This window comes from Acipenser ruthenus, chromosome 37 (genome assembly GCF_902713425.1).
Source record: "Acipenser ruthenus chromosome 37, fAciRut3.2 maternal haplotype, whole genome shotgun sequence".
NCBI lineage: Eukaryota > Metazoa > Chordata > Actinopteri > Acipenseriformes > Acipenseridae > Acipenser > Acipenser ruthenus.
The window spans coordinates 2,269,032-2,285,021 of NC_081225.1; the positions used below are offsets into that span (position 1 = coordinate 2,269,032).

Consider the following 15,990-nt stretch of genomic DNA (forward strand, 5'->3'; position numbering starts at 1 on the left):
TCATACGAGAAAGGAAAAAAAAAATCAATAAAAGGCTTTAAATGCCACCTAGCCCCCCAGATTGAAACTCAGGACTCCAGAGGAAGGTGAAAGGCTGGTCTAGTGCATTAACATGAACCCGCTAGCACCAGCTAGCAGGAACAGCTTTGGTTTACACAAACATATGTAAAATGTATGTTTGATACTTCAGTCTCAAACTTAAATTTCTAGGGAAAAAAATGGAATATTTCTCCCGACACAAACTATAGTTTTTTTGAGCTTTATTTATCAGTTATTTCTGAGCAAAGCGGGCTGCTGTCAGCTGAGTGCACCTTGTTGTATTTCTCAAACCCGACTCAATTCAGTGAATATTAAAATCTGCTCTAACCTCAGGCACTTTAAGCAAAGCAGGGCGGATAGCTTCTTTGAACACTGCGTCCGACGAGAGAGAAAGGGAGCGTGAACGAGACACGACCTGTGCAGCTGCTAGCAGCAAACCAGCATTTAAATAAACTGGCGAACCTCAGGAAGGACTCATAGTTAATTAGAGACCAGAGGCTCTCTGACACGCAAATATCACTTTGAAAAGAATTGAGCAAAAACTGTTCTCTGTACCGAAAAACAAAGAAAGACAGACAGATGGGCAGGGTCTCACAATTGCGCAAACTTTTGTTCCTTTACAGTCTATCATTTGAGTGCTTGGCTTTTAAGTTTATGTCTACTTTTTCCTTGTGTTCTGGAGTTGTGCCTTTGGCGTTTAAACTAGCTGTTGTTCAACCCTTGCTAAAAAAAACATTTAAAAGTTCTTTGTAATTATAGGCCAATTTCGAATCTGCCTTTTTTAGCAAACATTTTGGAGCGTGTGGTTTGCTTCTCAAATTGCATATTCATTTACTGAAAAATGAACTTTACCAACCTTTTTAGTCAGGTTTTAGTCCGGTACACAGCAAAGAAACAGCCCTTGTTAAGCTTGTCAGTGATGCGTTAATAGCTGCCGATTCAGGCGCATTATCCATTCTGGTTCTTTTAGACCTTAGTGCTGCACTTGATTCTGTGAACCAGGATATTCTTCTTAACCGCCCGGAAAGTTCACTGATTTTGCTGTCTCTGTGCTTGACAGAAATTAAACTATGGAAGCAAGTTCAGAACTTTTTACAGTTGAATGGTGATAAGATTCAGGTAATGATACTTGGCTCTCAGCATCAATCGCATAAACCTGACAACTTTAGTAGTTATTGATGGGCTTGAGATTAGGTCTAGCTCTGAAATGAGAAACCTTGGTATTATTTTGACCCTAGTCTAGCCTTTGAGTCCCGTCTGCAGAATGTCACCAGGGTGTCATTTTTCCACCTATTTAATATTGCCCAATTACGTTTGATTCTGTCTTTGATGCTGAAAAGTTAGTACATGCCTTTGTCTTTTCTAGACTTGATGACCGCAATGCTCTGCTTGCTGTTGTCTCTAAGTGTTCTCAACAGGCTGCAGTATGTTCAGAATTCGGCTGCACGGTTTTTAACAAAATCTAAATCCTGCGAACATGGAACTCCTGTTTTGGCATCCTTGCATTGGCTGCCTGTCAGGTCCCAGACTGTTTTTAAAATTCCGTTGATGACCTATAAAGCCCTAAAGGGATCGGCCCCATGCTATATAAAAGATTTGGTGCACAAATATATCCCTTCATGGAATTTGCGGTCTGTGACCTTTGAATTATTCTACATCCAACAGGTGGCGGAGCTTTCTGCAGTCATGCAGCACGATTGTGGAATGCTCTTCCTGGGGTGATCAAGGACTCAGAGACTTTGGGTATTTTTAAATTCCGTCTTAAAACACACTTTTATACACTAGCATTTCCTAATGTTTATATCTCTAAACATGAATGTCTGCCGTGTCTTTGTTACTGAACTGTACAGTGCTTTGTGATGTTTGTACATGGAAGGTGCTATATAAAATAAAATTTATTATTATTATTGTTACTATTAATTCCTGTTAAAGTGCAAATTACCATGTGCCAGGTCAGTGGCAGAGCTTGATTTAAACAAGTTAATATTTTATTCATTCAGTTTGTGGTTTGTGAATAACAGAAATCACGTTGTACAGTGAGTGACACTACATACAATTCATTATATTATTATGTTTAGTTTCCTTATTCAAAAACAGAATAGAATAGGCATGCTCCAGCAGTAACAGGCTCTAGCAATATAGCAGGTTAGAAATGATAAAGTGGACTCTTATGCACTGATGACATCCGCATGTCTGTCCAATAAAGAGTTAACAATCAGCACAGCAATCGCAGTAACCCAGGGATGGAAATGAGGCTCCCGTTGCAGAGCAGTTTGATCCATTCCTGGTTTTACTAGGAGTTTAATCAGACATTCCTGAGCTTGTTACCTATACAGTGGGGCTGATCAAGTTCCTATCAAAGTCTTATTGCCATCCCCGTCAATGGCTTGATTGATCATGTTCTCCTGTAGCCCATCCACATCGATCTTTGGTATGAATATATGCTGTTGATTTCACACAGATGTTCAGTTTAAGGAGCCAGCGTCTGTGCTTGCGCAGGTTAGATGCGTCTTTAAACACAGGCAGCATTTTAACAGATTTGTCCATCAGCACAGTTCAGGAAACTCGATTATGTTAACACTTTCTCTTCTCTCCATCCCCCTAAAATCTGTTCTGCGAAATGCAATCAAATCGCCTGAGCTGCATTTTTAAACTAATTACTTTGTTGAGTAATTAAATTAAAGGAAGAGAGAAAGAAAGTGAGGGAGAGAACAGAAAGAAAAAAAAAACACTGGGTTACAATAACATCTAAATGTCAAGTGACCCTGCTGGGCTAATTCCTTAATCTGCTTTTTATTTTCTGCAGCATTCCATTTTCTCTCTCTCTACACATGAACTTTGAGGAAAGGTTAAAATAGTTAAATCTCTTCAGCCTAGGAAAAAAAAAAGAGTGGACTTGATTGAAGTCTATATAATCCCGATTGGTCTAGATAGTTACCCCAAAACACGACTTCAGATTTAGCACAGAGAGAGAAGAACGAGAGGGAATAAATGCAAGCAGAGTAAAAATATGTTTAGAAGAGTAGGGAGGAAGCACTTTTTTACACAGAGAATTATAAATGCACGGACTAGCCTACCAGGTGATGCATCTAAAATACTGGGAACATTAAAATACAATTCGATTCTGTCCTGCGCTGGCTTCCGGTTCAATTCAGGATTGATTTTAACATTCTGCTTACTGCCTGGAAGACCCTTCACGGCTCTGGGTCTTTATATTTACAGGCACTGTTGCACCTCATGCTCCTGGTCACACCTTGAGATCAGTGAATGCTGAACTTCATGTAGATCTCAGAAGTTTAAATCAGGAGGGGTGTGGACCTTTAGTTGCTCTGCTCCCTGCCTTTGGATCTCCGTCCCGAGTCACATCAGGAACGCTGGCACAGTCGAATCAAATCAAGTTTAAAACCAGGATTAGTTTGCTTTGGCTTATTCTTGAGCTGGATTGAATGGCCAATGGCTTTGAGTTTTCATTGCAAAGCATCCTGGGATGCCCTGCTTCAAGATCGCTATATACAAGCAAACTGCATTGCATTGCATGTTCCTTTTCCTCCCTCTCTCTTCCTTTGCTCCCCTTTCTCTCCCTGTTATATATATATATCCTGAATGTCTGTGATGAGTAATGACCTGTAATCTATTTTTAGTGGTAACAGACAGGGGAGAGATAGAGAGATGCGTAATAGAGCTGGCTTATTGTAGTGAAAGGCCAGGTCTCCTTATCTCTCCATCTTCCAATAAGGGGGCTGCCTGCTTAGTGATGTTTTCCACACAGAGAGCAGGTGCTGGTGAGTCAGTGATGGTGAGAGGCCGGGAGAGTGCGTCTGGAAGGGGGGGGGAGGGGGGGGGGGGGTAATAGAAATCAAACACAATGCTCCAGTCTCAGTCCAGGATTACATCTTAATAATAAAACACAATTAAAATTGAGATTTTAAGGTGTAGCAAGCAGTGTTTGTTCACTCGAGATTTTGTATACTTTATTTTGCTTAAACATTTTGAAGAGTATAGCGGTATGCATTTGGGGTGCATTTACTGTATTGCTGCCGCGGACGAAGGATTTCAAACAATTTGTGAAAACAGCACACTTAGAACTTCGTTTTGCTCCCCGGAGTTTAAACAGGAATTCCAAACAGCATGGTGTTGATACCTTAACCTCCTTCTGCTGCACGAAGATGGAGGTTTCGCTTTAGCTTTTAGGAGGGTAGCAGCTAAGGCCCTGTCCACACTACATACCCGATCTTGAGAACCATACCCATGAATCCAGCTCTAAAGCGCCCACACTGAAGTACCGTTTCATGTTCGGTCAGGATTACTGCGGACAGATGCTATTAAAACAGTTCAGTTACAGTTCATAGCAGCACAATGGACAGCGGGACTTAATACGATAGTATCCCACCATGCACTGTATTTTATGTTTACAACCCCGTCAATTTGGAGCCCGTGCCGATGGAAGACAGAGCCTCTTGGCATACACGTCCTGGCTTTGTTTCTTAAACACACAAGGTATCACAGCAATGGAGAGACCAGCAATGGTCTCGCCATCAGCAGGCTTGTATCAGCTGTTTGAACACGCCATAAATATACTGAGCATCAAAAGAAACGGATCACTTATATTTGGATACAATTCACTAGATGTGATTGAAAAATGACAAACTCCATTTTAGAGCAGGTGTAGTGACTTTTTATTGTGCTGATTAACAATTGACATCACAAAGACGCTGCAAAATGATCTGTGGATCTTGGGCAGGTGTTGTGACTCTTGGTCTCCCAGTTCGTGGCCTGTCATTGACAGAGTGTGTCTGGTTATACCGTCTCGCCAGGTTTGAAATTGCTGGCTGTGAGCACCCAAGACAGCGAGCCACAGCACGCTGCCCTAGTCCAGCCTCCAACATGCCGATCGCACGAAGGCGCTGCTCTCTTGACAGACGTGGCATATTGTTTGTTTTTTTCTGTGATTTTCTTTATTGCTTTTATTCAAGCTTGAAATTCAACAGCTGAAATCGCTCCATATCCAGCGGCCAATCAACTGTCTCACTAATTAGGTGATTAAGTGCATATGCTTCAGTCATAGTCACTCAAACGTGTCATGGTCAAGGATGAATGATCGAGTGATTAAAAAGAAAGCAAAAACATTTCGTCAATGTCCATCATTTATATACCTTATTTTTTTTTTCGAATATAAAAACGTGTTATAATAGTGATAAGTTTCTTTTCATGCTCGGTATATATGAATTTGATGCTACAAAATACGCTTCTTTGGGCTTGTGTTACGATTAGCCCTGTTGAGCGATCCATTTGGGTTAAGCCAAGAGCAGGTGTGTGGGGAGGATTTGCAATGTCCATGCAGCAAACATCAAAAGAGCATTTTGGGATATTGGAGGATACACAGAACATGCAGTTCAGTATTACATAATCCACACTTCTGACAAACCGCACTACCTGATCCAATTTATAACCGGACTTGAGACTGGATAGGGTCTAAAACTACCCAATGTAAACTAACGGGTAAGTAAACAACGTCTGGGAGCACAGAAGGCTAAACTCTGGCATCATATTTTACAGTGAAATTGAACCCGGCTGTGGCACCACGAAGGGTTAAGACCAAAGCTACTATTAAAATACTTCTTAACATTGCAGTATGAAACCTGTCTAACCCAGCCCGTCTACAAACTGCCATTCTGTAAGTCTGCATAACATTTGGGTCCCGACCAAATCCCCATTGAAACGAACGGTGTGCTCCCCTCTGCAAGCTGTTCTGGAACCGGTATGGCTTGCAAGTCTTGTCTGCCTAGTTTACAAATCAGGGATTCACATAACTTAACATTAGGTTCTCATGCAAGTACCAGCAGAAATTATTTGGTACCAAAATTAGGGGTCATTATCCAAGTCACTGTGTATCTCCACCCCCTCCTCCGGCAGTTCACACGATTGGGATGGCCATGTCAGAGACCACAACAACAGTTTATGAAAGTTTAAGTCCAGATTGCTGGTTAATATAATTAACAAGCCATCACGCATTCTCTATTTATTTCAAACTCCTACCACCCTATTGCCACCCTGGGGATTCAAAAGCAAAACCCCAAACACTTTGTCAATTTATTAGTGTTTTTGAACACGTTAGCTTGACGGTATTTATATAAGGATATAGCTGAGGGCGAACATATACATTAAGAAAAATGGTCAAATGTATATTTTTTTTGAAACTCGCATTTAAATGTAACAGCTTTCTAACAAATCGACACCTCGTCTCACCCCCGCTCAGTTTGGGAAGCGAAGCGTGAGCGAGCTTGCTTAATGCCACTCCCTGTAACTGCATCCCTCTTCTCTGATTGGACGGCTTACAGAGCCCTGCTATCATTGGTTGTTCCATTAAAAGAAAAGCTCTTATGAACTGAAGTGGTTCCACCTATCACTCTCCATTTATTTTTAATAAACACTTGAAGCAGCCAACAATAGCGCTAGCAGGAAGGGGCTGTAGTTAATTTGGAACCCTCCTGAGATCATGACAAAACTAAGAAAAATAAGAAAAATCCTAAGAAAAATCCAGGAGGTTAGGCAGGTATGGCTCACCTTGCACGCGTGCGCACCCTCGCTGCCTTTATGAAAAACGCTTTCCTGTTAAAATTTACTGACGCTATGCCTTAAACAATATGGGAGTCCACATTTTTCTTTATTGGGTCACATGCGTACCTGCGTACCAGTTACATGAACCCCTGTTTATAATGTATAATGTGGGTATGGCACATCCATGAACTAATACTGTATGAAGCAGAACAGACTTTTTAAAGTGCCTGTCGTCTGCACCTTGTGATGACGGATTAGACAGCTTTTACTGTACAAATTATAATTTTTTACATTCCTTCTGCTAAATTCACTGCTGGTTTCCCCTGATTGGCTGGTGGGCCCGCCAGTCATTCAAGGCCCCTCCCTCCCCCATAGAGTTAGGCTGTGCTGTGTGGTTTGTTACAGAATGCACTTCACTGTCAGCCATGCTGGCTCTGAATGCTCCATGCTGTACTGCACAGAGCCACAATGGCCGCAGCTGCACTCCTCTCTATAGCTGGGCTCAGCTGTGCTGGCCTGCTTGTGCTTCCTGAAGCACAGGAAGTGGAGTAGGAAAGGAGAGCAGTGACCCTGACCCATTTGGAACAGAGCGCAGTGTTTACAGCATGTGAACCCATTCTGGAAATGTGCCACAGATAGAACACACAGGCAGAGTGCATACTTGTACTGTCTCAGTTATTTAAAACTATATTCTTTACATTAAAAAAAAGAAACACATGGATGTGAACTACATATATACATACTCATACAGGGATGGAAATAAGACTCCTATTGTATAGCAATTTAACCCGTTCCAGGTTTTAATACAAGCTAGTTAAGCCATAGTGTTTATGTAACAAGCTCAGGTGTGTCTTATTAAACTCCTAGTAAAACCAAAAGCGCCATGCAATGGGAGTCTTATTTCCATCTCTGTTATATATAACTTTATAAAATACTCCACAAGTAAGATAGAAAGTAGTCAACCTAATCTATTTGAGTTTTTGATTGTGCAACGATTGAAAAAAAGAAGAAGCAACAATTGATAAGGAGGGGCAGAGAGAGAGAAGGAGGGAGGAACGAGAGTGGGACAGGTGGGAGGGAGAGAAGAGGGTACAGGAAATTAAAAAAAGAGCAGGATTGGTTGTGTGATACTGGAGAGAGACTGAGATCAAACCTAGAGAAACGACACAGGAGGGAGGGAGGCAATGAGAGCGAGAGCGAGCCCAGAGCAAGACAAGAAGGCATCATTACAGCAGGGAGGGAGAGAGCGAGAGCGAGAGCGAGGCAGGGATGAAGACAGAGAGGGCAGGTTTGGAGGGAGGAAGGGAGGTATAAAGGTGAGCAGGGAGAGAGTGGGGGGAGCGAAGGAGGTCTTTACTCACAGGATAGAACGACTCCGACTGTTTCGATTCGTCGTCGTACTTCCCGTCGGCTCCGCCCCCTGCCTCCGCAGACTTGGTGTTCTTGCCGACGCCCATCGCTCAGTCCGTCTCTCCGAGCTCGGGTACGAAGCGGCACGGAGTGGGTGAACCCTGCCTGCCTCCTCACTCTCTCTGCTGCTGGAAGAGGAAACCTGTCACCGGGCAGTCCACTGTCACATGATCCCAGAACTACACACCTCTCAGGAGGGAAACACGCCCTGATGGAGAGAAAACAAATCCATTACATTAGAGATCAGTCCTGGGGTCAATTACAACGACAGCAGGACTGTTTGCTGTCATTGGCAACTACAATGCTATTGCGGTCAATTACAATTACAATTAGGCAGCAGTAATTACAAATTACACTAAAAAGTTACATAAAACAACTACACACATTAACATGTTACTCTGTGTATTCAATAACAAACAATAAGCACAGGTGCAAATACAGAAACATAATAGGCAGGCTAAGTCAAGCGTCCCCATCATGCACGTTCCAGCTGGACTACACCATTGCACCCATAGGAGTTACCGCAGCACAGAATAAAGAGAGCGCAGTTATTGGAGATGTCTTTCAAACCCCTACACCAGCCTAGCTGTATTTACCAGAATTATAAAGCACGGTTAATTCAGAGCGTGTTCCCCAAAGACACCAGCTGCAAAACACTGGAATACCCCCCCAAAACTTGAACTGTTCGCAGGGGGACACCTGCTGTGATGTCACAAAGCCAGGCCACGTGTCAGAGCTCCGGTGACATCACACACTGCTCAGTCACCGTGACAGAGATTCCAAATATAAGGACCCAGCTCACGGCTATGAAAAACGAAGGGAGTCTGGAGAGTCCAGCCTTGCCCCAGAGCTTGGCACATTCCCCGCCACAAAAACAAAACCAACCAACAACCCAACATTCATCAGAACTTATCCTTAATAATAACATGACCGCAATCCTGCAGGGATCACCAGAAGGGTTACTTTTCATAAAAGTGCTTACAGTTGAAAATAAGCCTACTGGAGAATGTTTTAATAAATACACTTTACATTTTTGAAAAATAAAAAATAATTCACTACTTTGTAATGAAACCTAGTAGCTACTAGAAGCCTGCTATACCAGACCAGGGGATTTTAGGATTAGGGTTTCAGGTTAAATGCACACAGGTGCCTCTCTCTGTCAGTAATCCTGTCTCCAAAGTGCATTATTCTCCAGCCTAGACCATTATCCCCGGAGATGAGTCCTTATTTATCTGTGTCCCAGCTCTCAATACTGCTCCCTGCTGCAGCGCTGAGTCCAGCCAAAGCTCATAGAGCAAAAAAGTGGCCCCATTGGAGGTTCAAACACGGGCAGCGCTGCACAAAAAAACTGCAAGGAGCCTGGAGCGAAGATGGCACAGGATGGAAAACAGTTTCATAACCCAGATATATAACTTGCACCCCGTGACTGTTGCATCATAGAGGAGGAATGACCTCCTTCTCTTCCCACCCCGCTTTCAAGAGCAGCTCGGCACGGGTGTCGAATATCACGCGCTGTGGTATTATTCTTCTGGTTTAGATTCACTTTGTTTTTTCCTGTTTTGGTTGGCATCACATCCTGTGTACTATTTCATTTCTTTAAACTGCAGAAGTTTAAAAGCTCTTACCGGTTACACTCGTTGAGATGAAGGCTGCTTTCAGATGCCCTTGCAGGTTGGGCAGGATTCTGAGAGCTCGGGGGCTCTTTAAAACGCCTCTGTTCTTTCAGCGTCAACTGGCAGCTTCTTCTTTTAAGTTAAATATCCCTTTGAATAAAAAACACTGATAACTGTTGGCTGATAGTTGGCAGGCAGGAGGAGGTGTCAGATACAAAGTTAGCTGAAGCCCTTCTGCACTGCAATGAGCAGACATTACAATACTGAAAATAGCTGAAAAAAAGGAGTCTTTCCCATTGCCTTATATAGGGAAAATATGGCATCCTCATATGAGGGCATCATGCATTTGCTTGCTAGTCTTCCACATGTACCTGTATATATATACAGACTGGGGTCAACTATGGTTGTAATTGTGCAATTGTGAAGGTATTGCTATTACAATGTAATTGTGCTATTACAATGTAATTGTAAATGACCCTTGGCACACCTGCAAAATTGTAATTACACCACATTACAGTTCAATTACACATGCTTGTCATTCGATTATCATCATCATTCTTGTATTTTCAACCACTTTTAGTGACCCCATTGAGAAAAAAATAATAAGTTAGAGTGAATTTCTGTGTTTGTAGCTGCGATTTCTGCTGGGTTGTTTAGAATAAAGAGAGGAAGCATGCCACTTTGTATTCTAATTGCCATTCTAATTCAAATTGCTGCAGCATAATTGTAACTAAATTGCAACTGAACAAAATTGCATTGTAACTGTAAATTGCATTTTCAACAAACATGTCTGCTGTAACTGAAAGGCGCGTGCGTGTGAAAATGCACGAGTGATGTATGGACAGGTTCCTGCATGTATCCACCGCAGTCTCTCAATTGTAGGTGGTAACCAAGTTGCGTGACATTTGGGAAAAACAGTTCTGTAGATGCACGTAAAGACAACACACACACACACACACACACACACACACACACAGTAATTGGGGTTCCTGAGCCACTGTGTATTGGATATTACACAACCACTCCTGAAAGATCTGGCACTAAACAACTTTATATTCGGTGCTGCCGGGAAAATTAATGTTTCTCTCATTTCTGGATTGGCATTCATTTAAATCCAATGCCAGCCTGACTGGGCAGAGAACAGCAAATTAGGCTGGGCTGCTACACATATACCAGGGTTGGGAATAAGACTCCTGTTGCATAGCAGTTTCACCCATTCCTGGTTTTACCACGAGCTTGATCAGCCACAGTGTGTCAGTAACAAGCTTTAGTTTTATCATCATCATCATCATCGTCGTTATTATTATTATTATTAATATTTACAGGGCTCCAGTCTGCAAACGTGGCAAAAAAATAAATAAATTGTAAGCAGTTTTTTCGGGGTTAGGCGCATTGGTTCCATGCCTCTCCCTTTAAAAGCACGTGTCAATATTTACCAATGCGCCATGACGTCGGTCTGTACAGGGGAAAAAACGCAGATCACGTGTTTTAATAAACTGAAGTGTGAGAAGGACGGTAATAAATAAACTAATAACAACAACTTCACCGAATACAAATGCTTGTGAAGCGCAGATACGTGCTGTATTAACACCAGTAGAATATGGTAACCCCAGTTTCATGAAACAGTTGCGACGGAGACCAAACGTGAGCGAGTGTTTAGTATGTCAATTCAGTATGCAGTATCGTAAACAGCAGAACCAATTTAAACTTGCTTTTACTACAAAATAAACGGTAACATGTAATCATAAGAGCCGTCTGTGTTACAAGCGGTCAGACTTCACTAACACGGAGCACGTGCGCTGCAGCGTGCGGTACAACTGTACACAATCACAGGTGCGGCCACCAATTACACACAACACTTGCAAAATATTGAAACTAGAAACATGCCGAGTTCATTTCAGTTCTCAGCTGCAAAGATTTAACCACTCAGCAGAATGAGTCAACAAGTGAGTACAGACATGAAGTTACTGTTTTAGCATCACTTTAGTGTCTCAGCAAGTTATTGTATTTTAAGCAGTTGAATATGATAGCAACCAACTCACTCCTGAAGTGGCTCTAGCAATTGGATTTGGCTACCTTTTTTTTCGGCCTGTGAGCCATTGGCTCCTAAGGCAAAAACTTCGTCTGCAGCGCTGATTTGTAATTTTGTTTTAAATACATTTATTTTAAAAGAATAAACAGGAAACAAAAGCAAAACATGCTGTGAAGCTTACTTGACCAAAAGTGCTTTACCAATGCTGTTGCAAACATTTGCATAAGCAAATGAGACACTTGTAATTTTGTATCATGCTTCATTTCCTGTTTTGCGATATGTGTCGTATGGCGACCCTCGTATCGCGATGCGTATCGCGATACTGCCGATACCCAGCCCTACTGCAGGTGAACCACACCACAGAAATCCGGGGATGTTGCTAAGGTGACGATTGCAAAACAAACGGTCGGATTTCAGTGCCTAAGTTAAACACAAGCGTTGGCTGCATGTTCAGGTTCTTCTGAAAAGGACAAAGCAAGACTGACTGCTCTCTTAGACACCGGCATTGTTCAAACACAAAAGCAACTGAATCGATCCTGAATCCGGAACACAAGTCCATGTTTTACCTCCAGGTAACATATTCAATGGCAGTTAACCCTATCCTGGTCAGCTATTTGTGACGGATTCACACACTTTATTAGGAAATACATTAGACGCTACAGCTAACTGTTCAAGGTCTTAAATACTGCACCTTTTTTCTTGTGCAAACTGGATTTTGTAGCAAAAGGTCCCGTTGAACCTAGCACGTGATTGCATGTGTAGTATAGAAGTCTTTCAGCTGCTAGCTGGCTGTAAAATGATCTGAAGCAATTACTGGAGTTCTATAGAGGATTGTTATGCAAAGGAACCAGACTAAGGGGCATGTCAAGCCATCTACCGCGTAGTACATAAGGCCTTGAGCGGTTAGTTGGCAGCCTTCATAAGGTTTATCGAGTGGAGAATGGATGTATCCCAGAATGCAACTGAAACATCCTGCAAATGTAATTCTAAACGCTACCCCAGGAATAGGATACAAACTAAAAACAGTATAGAGAAAGATAACGTTCTTGCACCCTCTGTATTTCCTTCAGGGTGTAAGGATACACTGATAAATATCACGATATGCAGGTCGCCATGCATGTGCTGGTCCGGATGGCCGTGTACAACACACAGTAAGATCAATTGATCATATAATGACGGCACCATTCGTTCAGAGACTAATTAAATAGGGCAGGGAGACACACAGCAGATTTTTTTTTTTCTATTTTCAATGTAAGCGAACGAGAAATGCACCTCAAACCAGCGGCCACAGATACCTCCTCCAGTTGAGGCGTGAAATGATTCGCTTCGAAAGCAATTTGTGAAACTATGAGGGAAGCACCTAAAGCTACAGCTTCCTCTTTCTGGATTTCCCTGTCTTTGTTTTGATTTCCGACAGTCTTTGCGATTGCTGCCTGGCAGGATATATCCAGATATTCAGGTGCTACAGCATTAAGAAATTACATCCGGAAACCAAAGGCAATTAAGCAATCAATCAATCTTTACTTTATATAGCGCCTTTCATCGCGGACCAGCATCACAAAGCGCTTTACAAGATGCAGTAACAAGAAAACCCATAATACTGCAGAATACATGATATACACTATAAAAAAAAAAAACACTCCTCACACGGTTGCGCAAACTTATTGGAAACCGACCAAATCCACGAAAAAAAAGTCAACGTTTCAAGGTCCATACATGAATTAAATGTGTTAGTTTAGTCTGGGTAAGGATAATAAGGTAAAGATTGACAATAACTTAACCCCCCCCCCCGACAATCAATCTAGTGACCCCCCCCACCCCTCCCAAATAAAAACAAAATCCATGTGTTTCAGCTCAATGCCGTTTCGTTTAAGCCGGTTTTATTATGCCGTGTCCTGTACTTTATAATGCTTAGGTAATCGCTTCTTATTACAGTGTATATCGGTCTAAAATAAAACCACCGCATTCACCTTTAAATAAATATATACATAGACACTGTAAATATAGTTTACGCACTGCACCTGAACACGACAGATGGTCAAAAGCGTGACATGTGGTGATGAATTATAAAATACAATAAACTTCACCATTTTTAGGACAAAAATATCCGCGCTTCTCTCTCGCCAAGTCTATAGAGGATCAGTATGAAACAGTCATAAAATCAAAAACGACCTTTGATCCTTCTGTCGCGTCAGTGTGCTGTTTAAAAAACACAGTTAACTTGAAATTACTTTTTTAAAATGCGAATTATATACCGGGCGGCTTTTACATGTTAACAGCACACACATGGAACCACATTCTTTTCCGCCATACCGTATGCTGATGGTATGAGTTTTGCTGTGTATGGTCGTTATGTACAGTATGATGTAATTTATATAATGTTTTCACAGTGCGTATCAAAGCGGCTACACGACACGATTACATCTACTCTGATCTCAGAATGATATCACTCAGTTTCCTGACTAGGGCCAATTCATATTACAAACAGTACAAGGGACTTGGTATACAGACACATTTATGAAGAACACTACAAAGGGACGTTAGATACGTATACACACATTATCTATCTATCTATCTATCTATCTATCTATCTATCTATCTATCTATCTATCTATATCTATATATATATATATATCTATATATATATATATAATTTTAAAACGGCCCTCCTTTTTTCCATCCGGCTGAAGGACTTGTAGTCTTAAATATATAATACATATTACATATAACACATGTTTGTTTTATATATAACACGTATTATGTACAGTTTATTTATATAAATACGTATCTAGCGCTCCATTGTATTATTCTACATCAAGGTAGATGACATAACACGCTTATAAAACACATACCATAGCTGTGGGCAAAACAAAATAACGTGCGGGGGGGATTCAACCGTGCTCCCTCCACACAGCAATCGTACTGTAAATACGAGTCCAAAACCACAACACACGCGTCGAACCCACGCACACATCGGGTCGGGATCCAGCCTAGTCTAGACTCTAGACTCTGCGTTTCGATAATATTAATAGATATATTAGTCAAATTGTTTTTAAAATGAGCAACACAGGAAAAAAGAGAGTGCACATATAATCTAGTGGTGTTGACCCTGATGTAAAATAATTAATCGGCACATGCCTTCGTTTCCTATATACTCTGCTTGCGCAATCGCACACAGTGCATCGCATTTCTCTGCATTGTGTTTTTTTCCCGTATGCTTTTATTTTTGAAGAATGAGATCAAGTCAATGCCCGTTTCCCCGTGCTACATTGCAACACTCGCACAGCCTCACCATTGTTCAAAGACAGCGAGAGCCCTTTAGCTAAAATAATATAAACACACATTAATATCAAATAAAAACACTACAGCAGCAAACATCTTACCTGTATACTACAACAACGACAAAAGAGTCGCTTGTGCAATCCGCAGCCTGCCTGGCGGTATGGTTGTAGAGAATATTATCACGATGATGCCAGGCTGCCTGCGTTTGGAAATGCAGCCTCCAGCGACGCACTAGCAGCACTGCCTGTGTGAGCGTGTCTGCGTGCGAGCGTCACAGTAACTGTGCAGCCAGCGCAGGGAGGTGCGCGTCTCGAAGCGGAATGCTTACACAGACACTGCAGGAGCAGCTCACTCATATAACGGGTTGCTCGGGTTTAGTGCACCGCCCACCTCCCTCCGTGAGCCACCGGATAGCATCACGAGATCCGCCCGCCCTCTATTTTTTTTTGTTTGTCGCCCGAAGGTGAGCGACGTATTTTTTCCTCTCACCCTCTTCCTCTGAAAATTAAAACAAAAAACTATGGCGTCTTTATTTTTTTTTTTCTTTTCCTCGTCCCTTGCACGTTTCGCCATCTAGTGGACTTTATAATAATACAGCCCCACACAGCAGCTGACCCAATAAAACCATTTTTTAATTAATCTGCCCCACAACTGGGCAGCAGTGTGGAGTAGTGGTTAGGGCTCTGGACTCTTGATCGGAGGGTCGTGGGTTCAATCCCCAGTGGGGGACACTGCTGTTGTACCCTTGAGCAAGGTACTTTACCTAGATTGCTCCAGTAAAAAAAAACCAACTGTATAAATGGGTAATTGTATGTAAAAATAATGTGATATCTTGTAACAATTGTAAGTCGCCCTGGATAAGGGCGTCTGCTAAGAAATAATAACTACGTAACATCCCACAGTAATATGTGTTTTGTCCCCGATAGGGTTAACCTAGTAGTTTTACACTAACGCATGATTAATTAACACCTGGACTTGACTTTGCGGTTAACAAAATTAGAGTAGGTTATCATAACAACATAGTGAAAGAGAACATTTAAATAACAGGTAGACGCC

The 15,990-nt window shown here is 41.9% G+C and overlaps 1 protein-coding gene across 2 annotated transcripts in view; it reads right to left on the bottom strand.

The window, feature by feature from the left end:
- Positions 1–15,273, bottom strand: part of LOC117397933 (solute carrier family 23 member 2) — a 52,481-nt gene extending 37,208 nt beyond the window's left edge. Inside the window, exons 1-3 of one of the 2 annotated variants that reach the window (XM_059008778.1) lie at positions 15,036–15,273; positions 9,633–9,770; positions 7,959–8,215 (exon numbers count right to left, since the gene is read on the bottom strand). In XM_059008778.1, the coding sequence (XP_058864761.1) occupies positions 7,959–8,054 (96 nt within the window). In that variant the 5' untranslated portion in view covers positions 8,055–8,215; positions 9,633–9,770; positions 15,036–15,273. The remainder of the gene's footprint in view (positions 1–7,958; positions 8,216–9,632; positions 9,771–15,035) is intronic. The other variant, XM_059008779.1, reaches the window with a different exon arrangement.
- Positions 15,274–15,990: the final 717 nt, after the last annotated feature.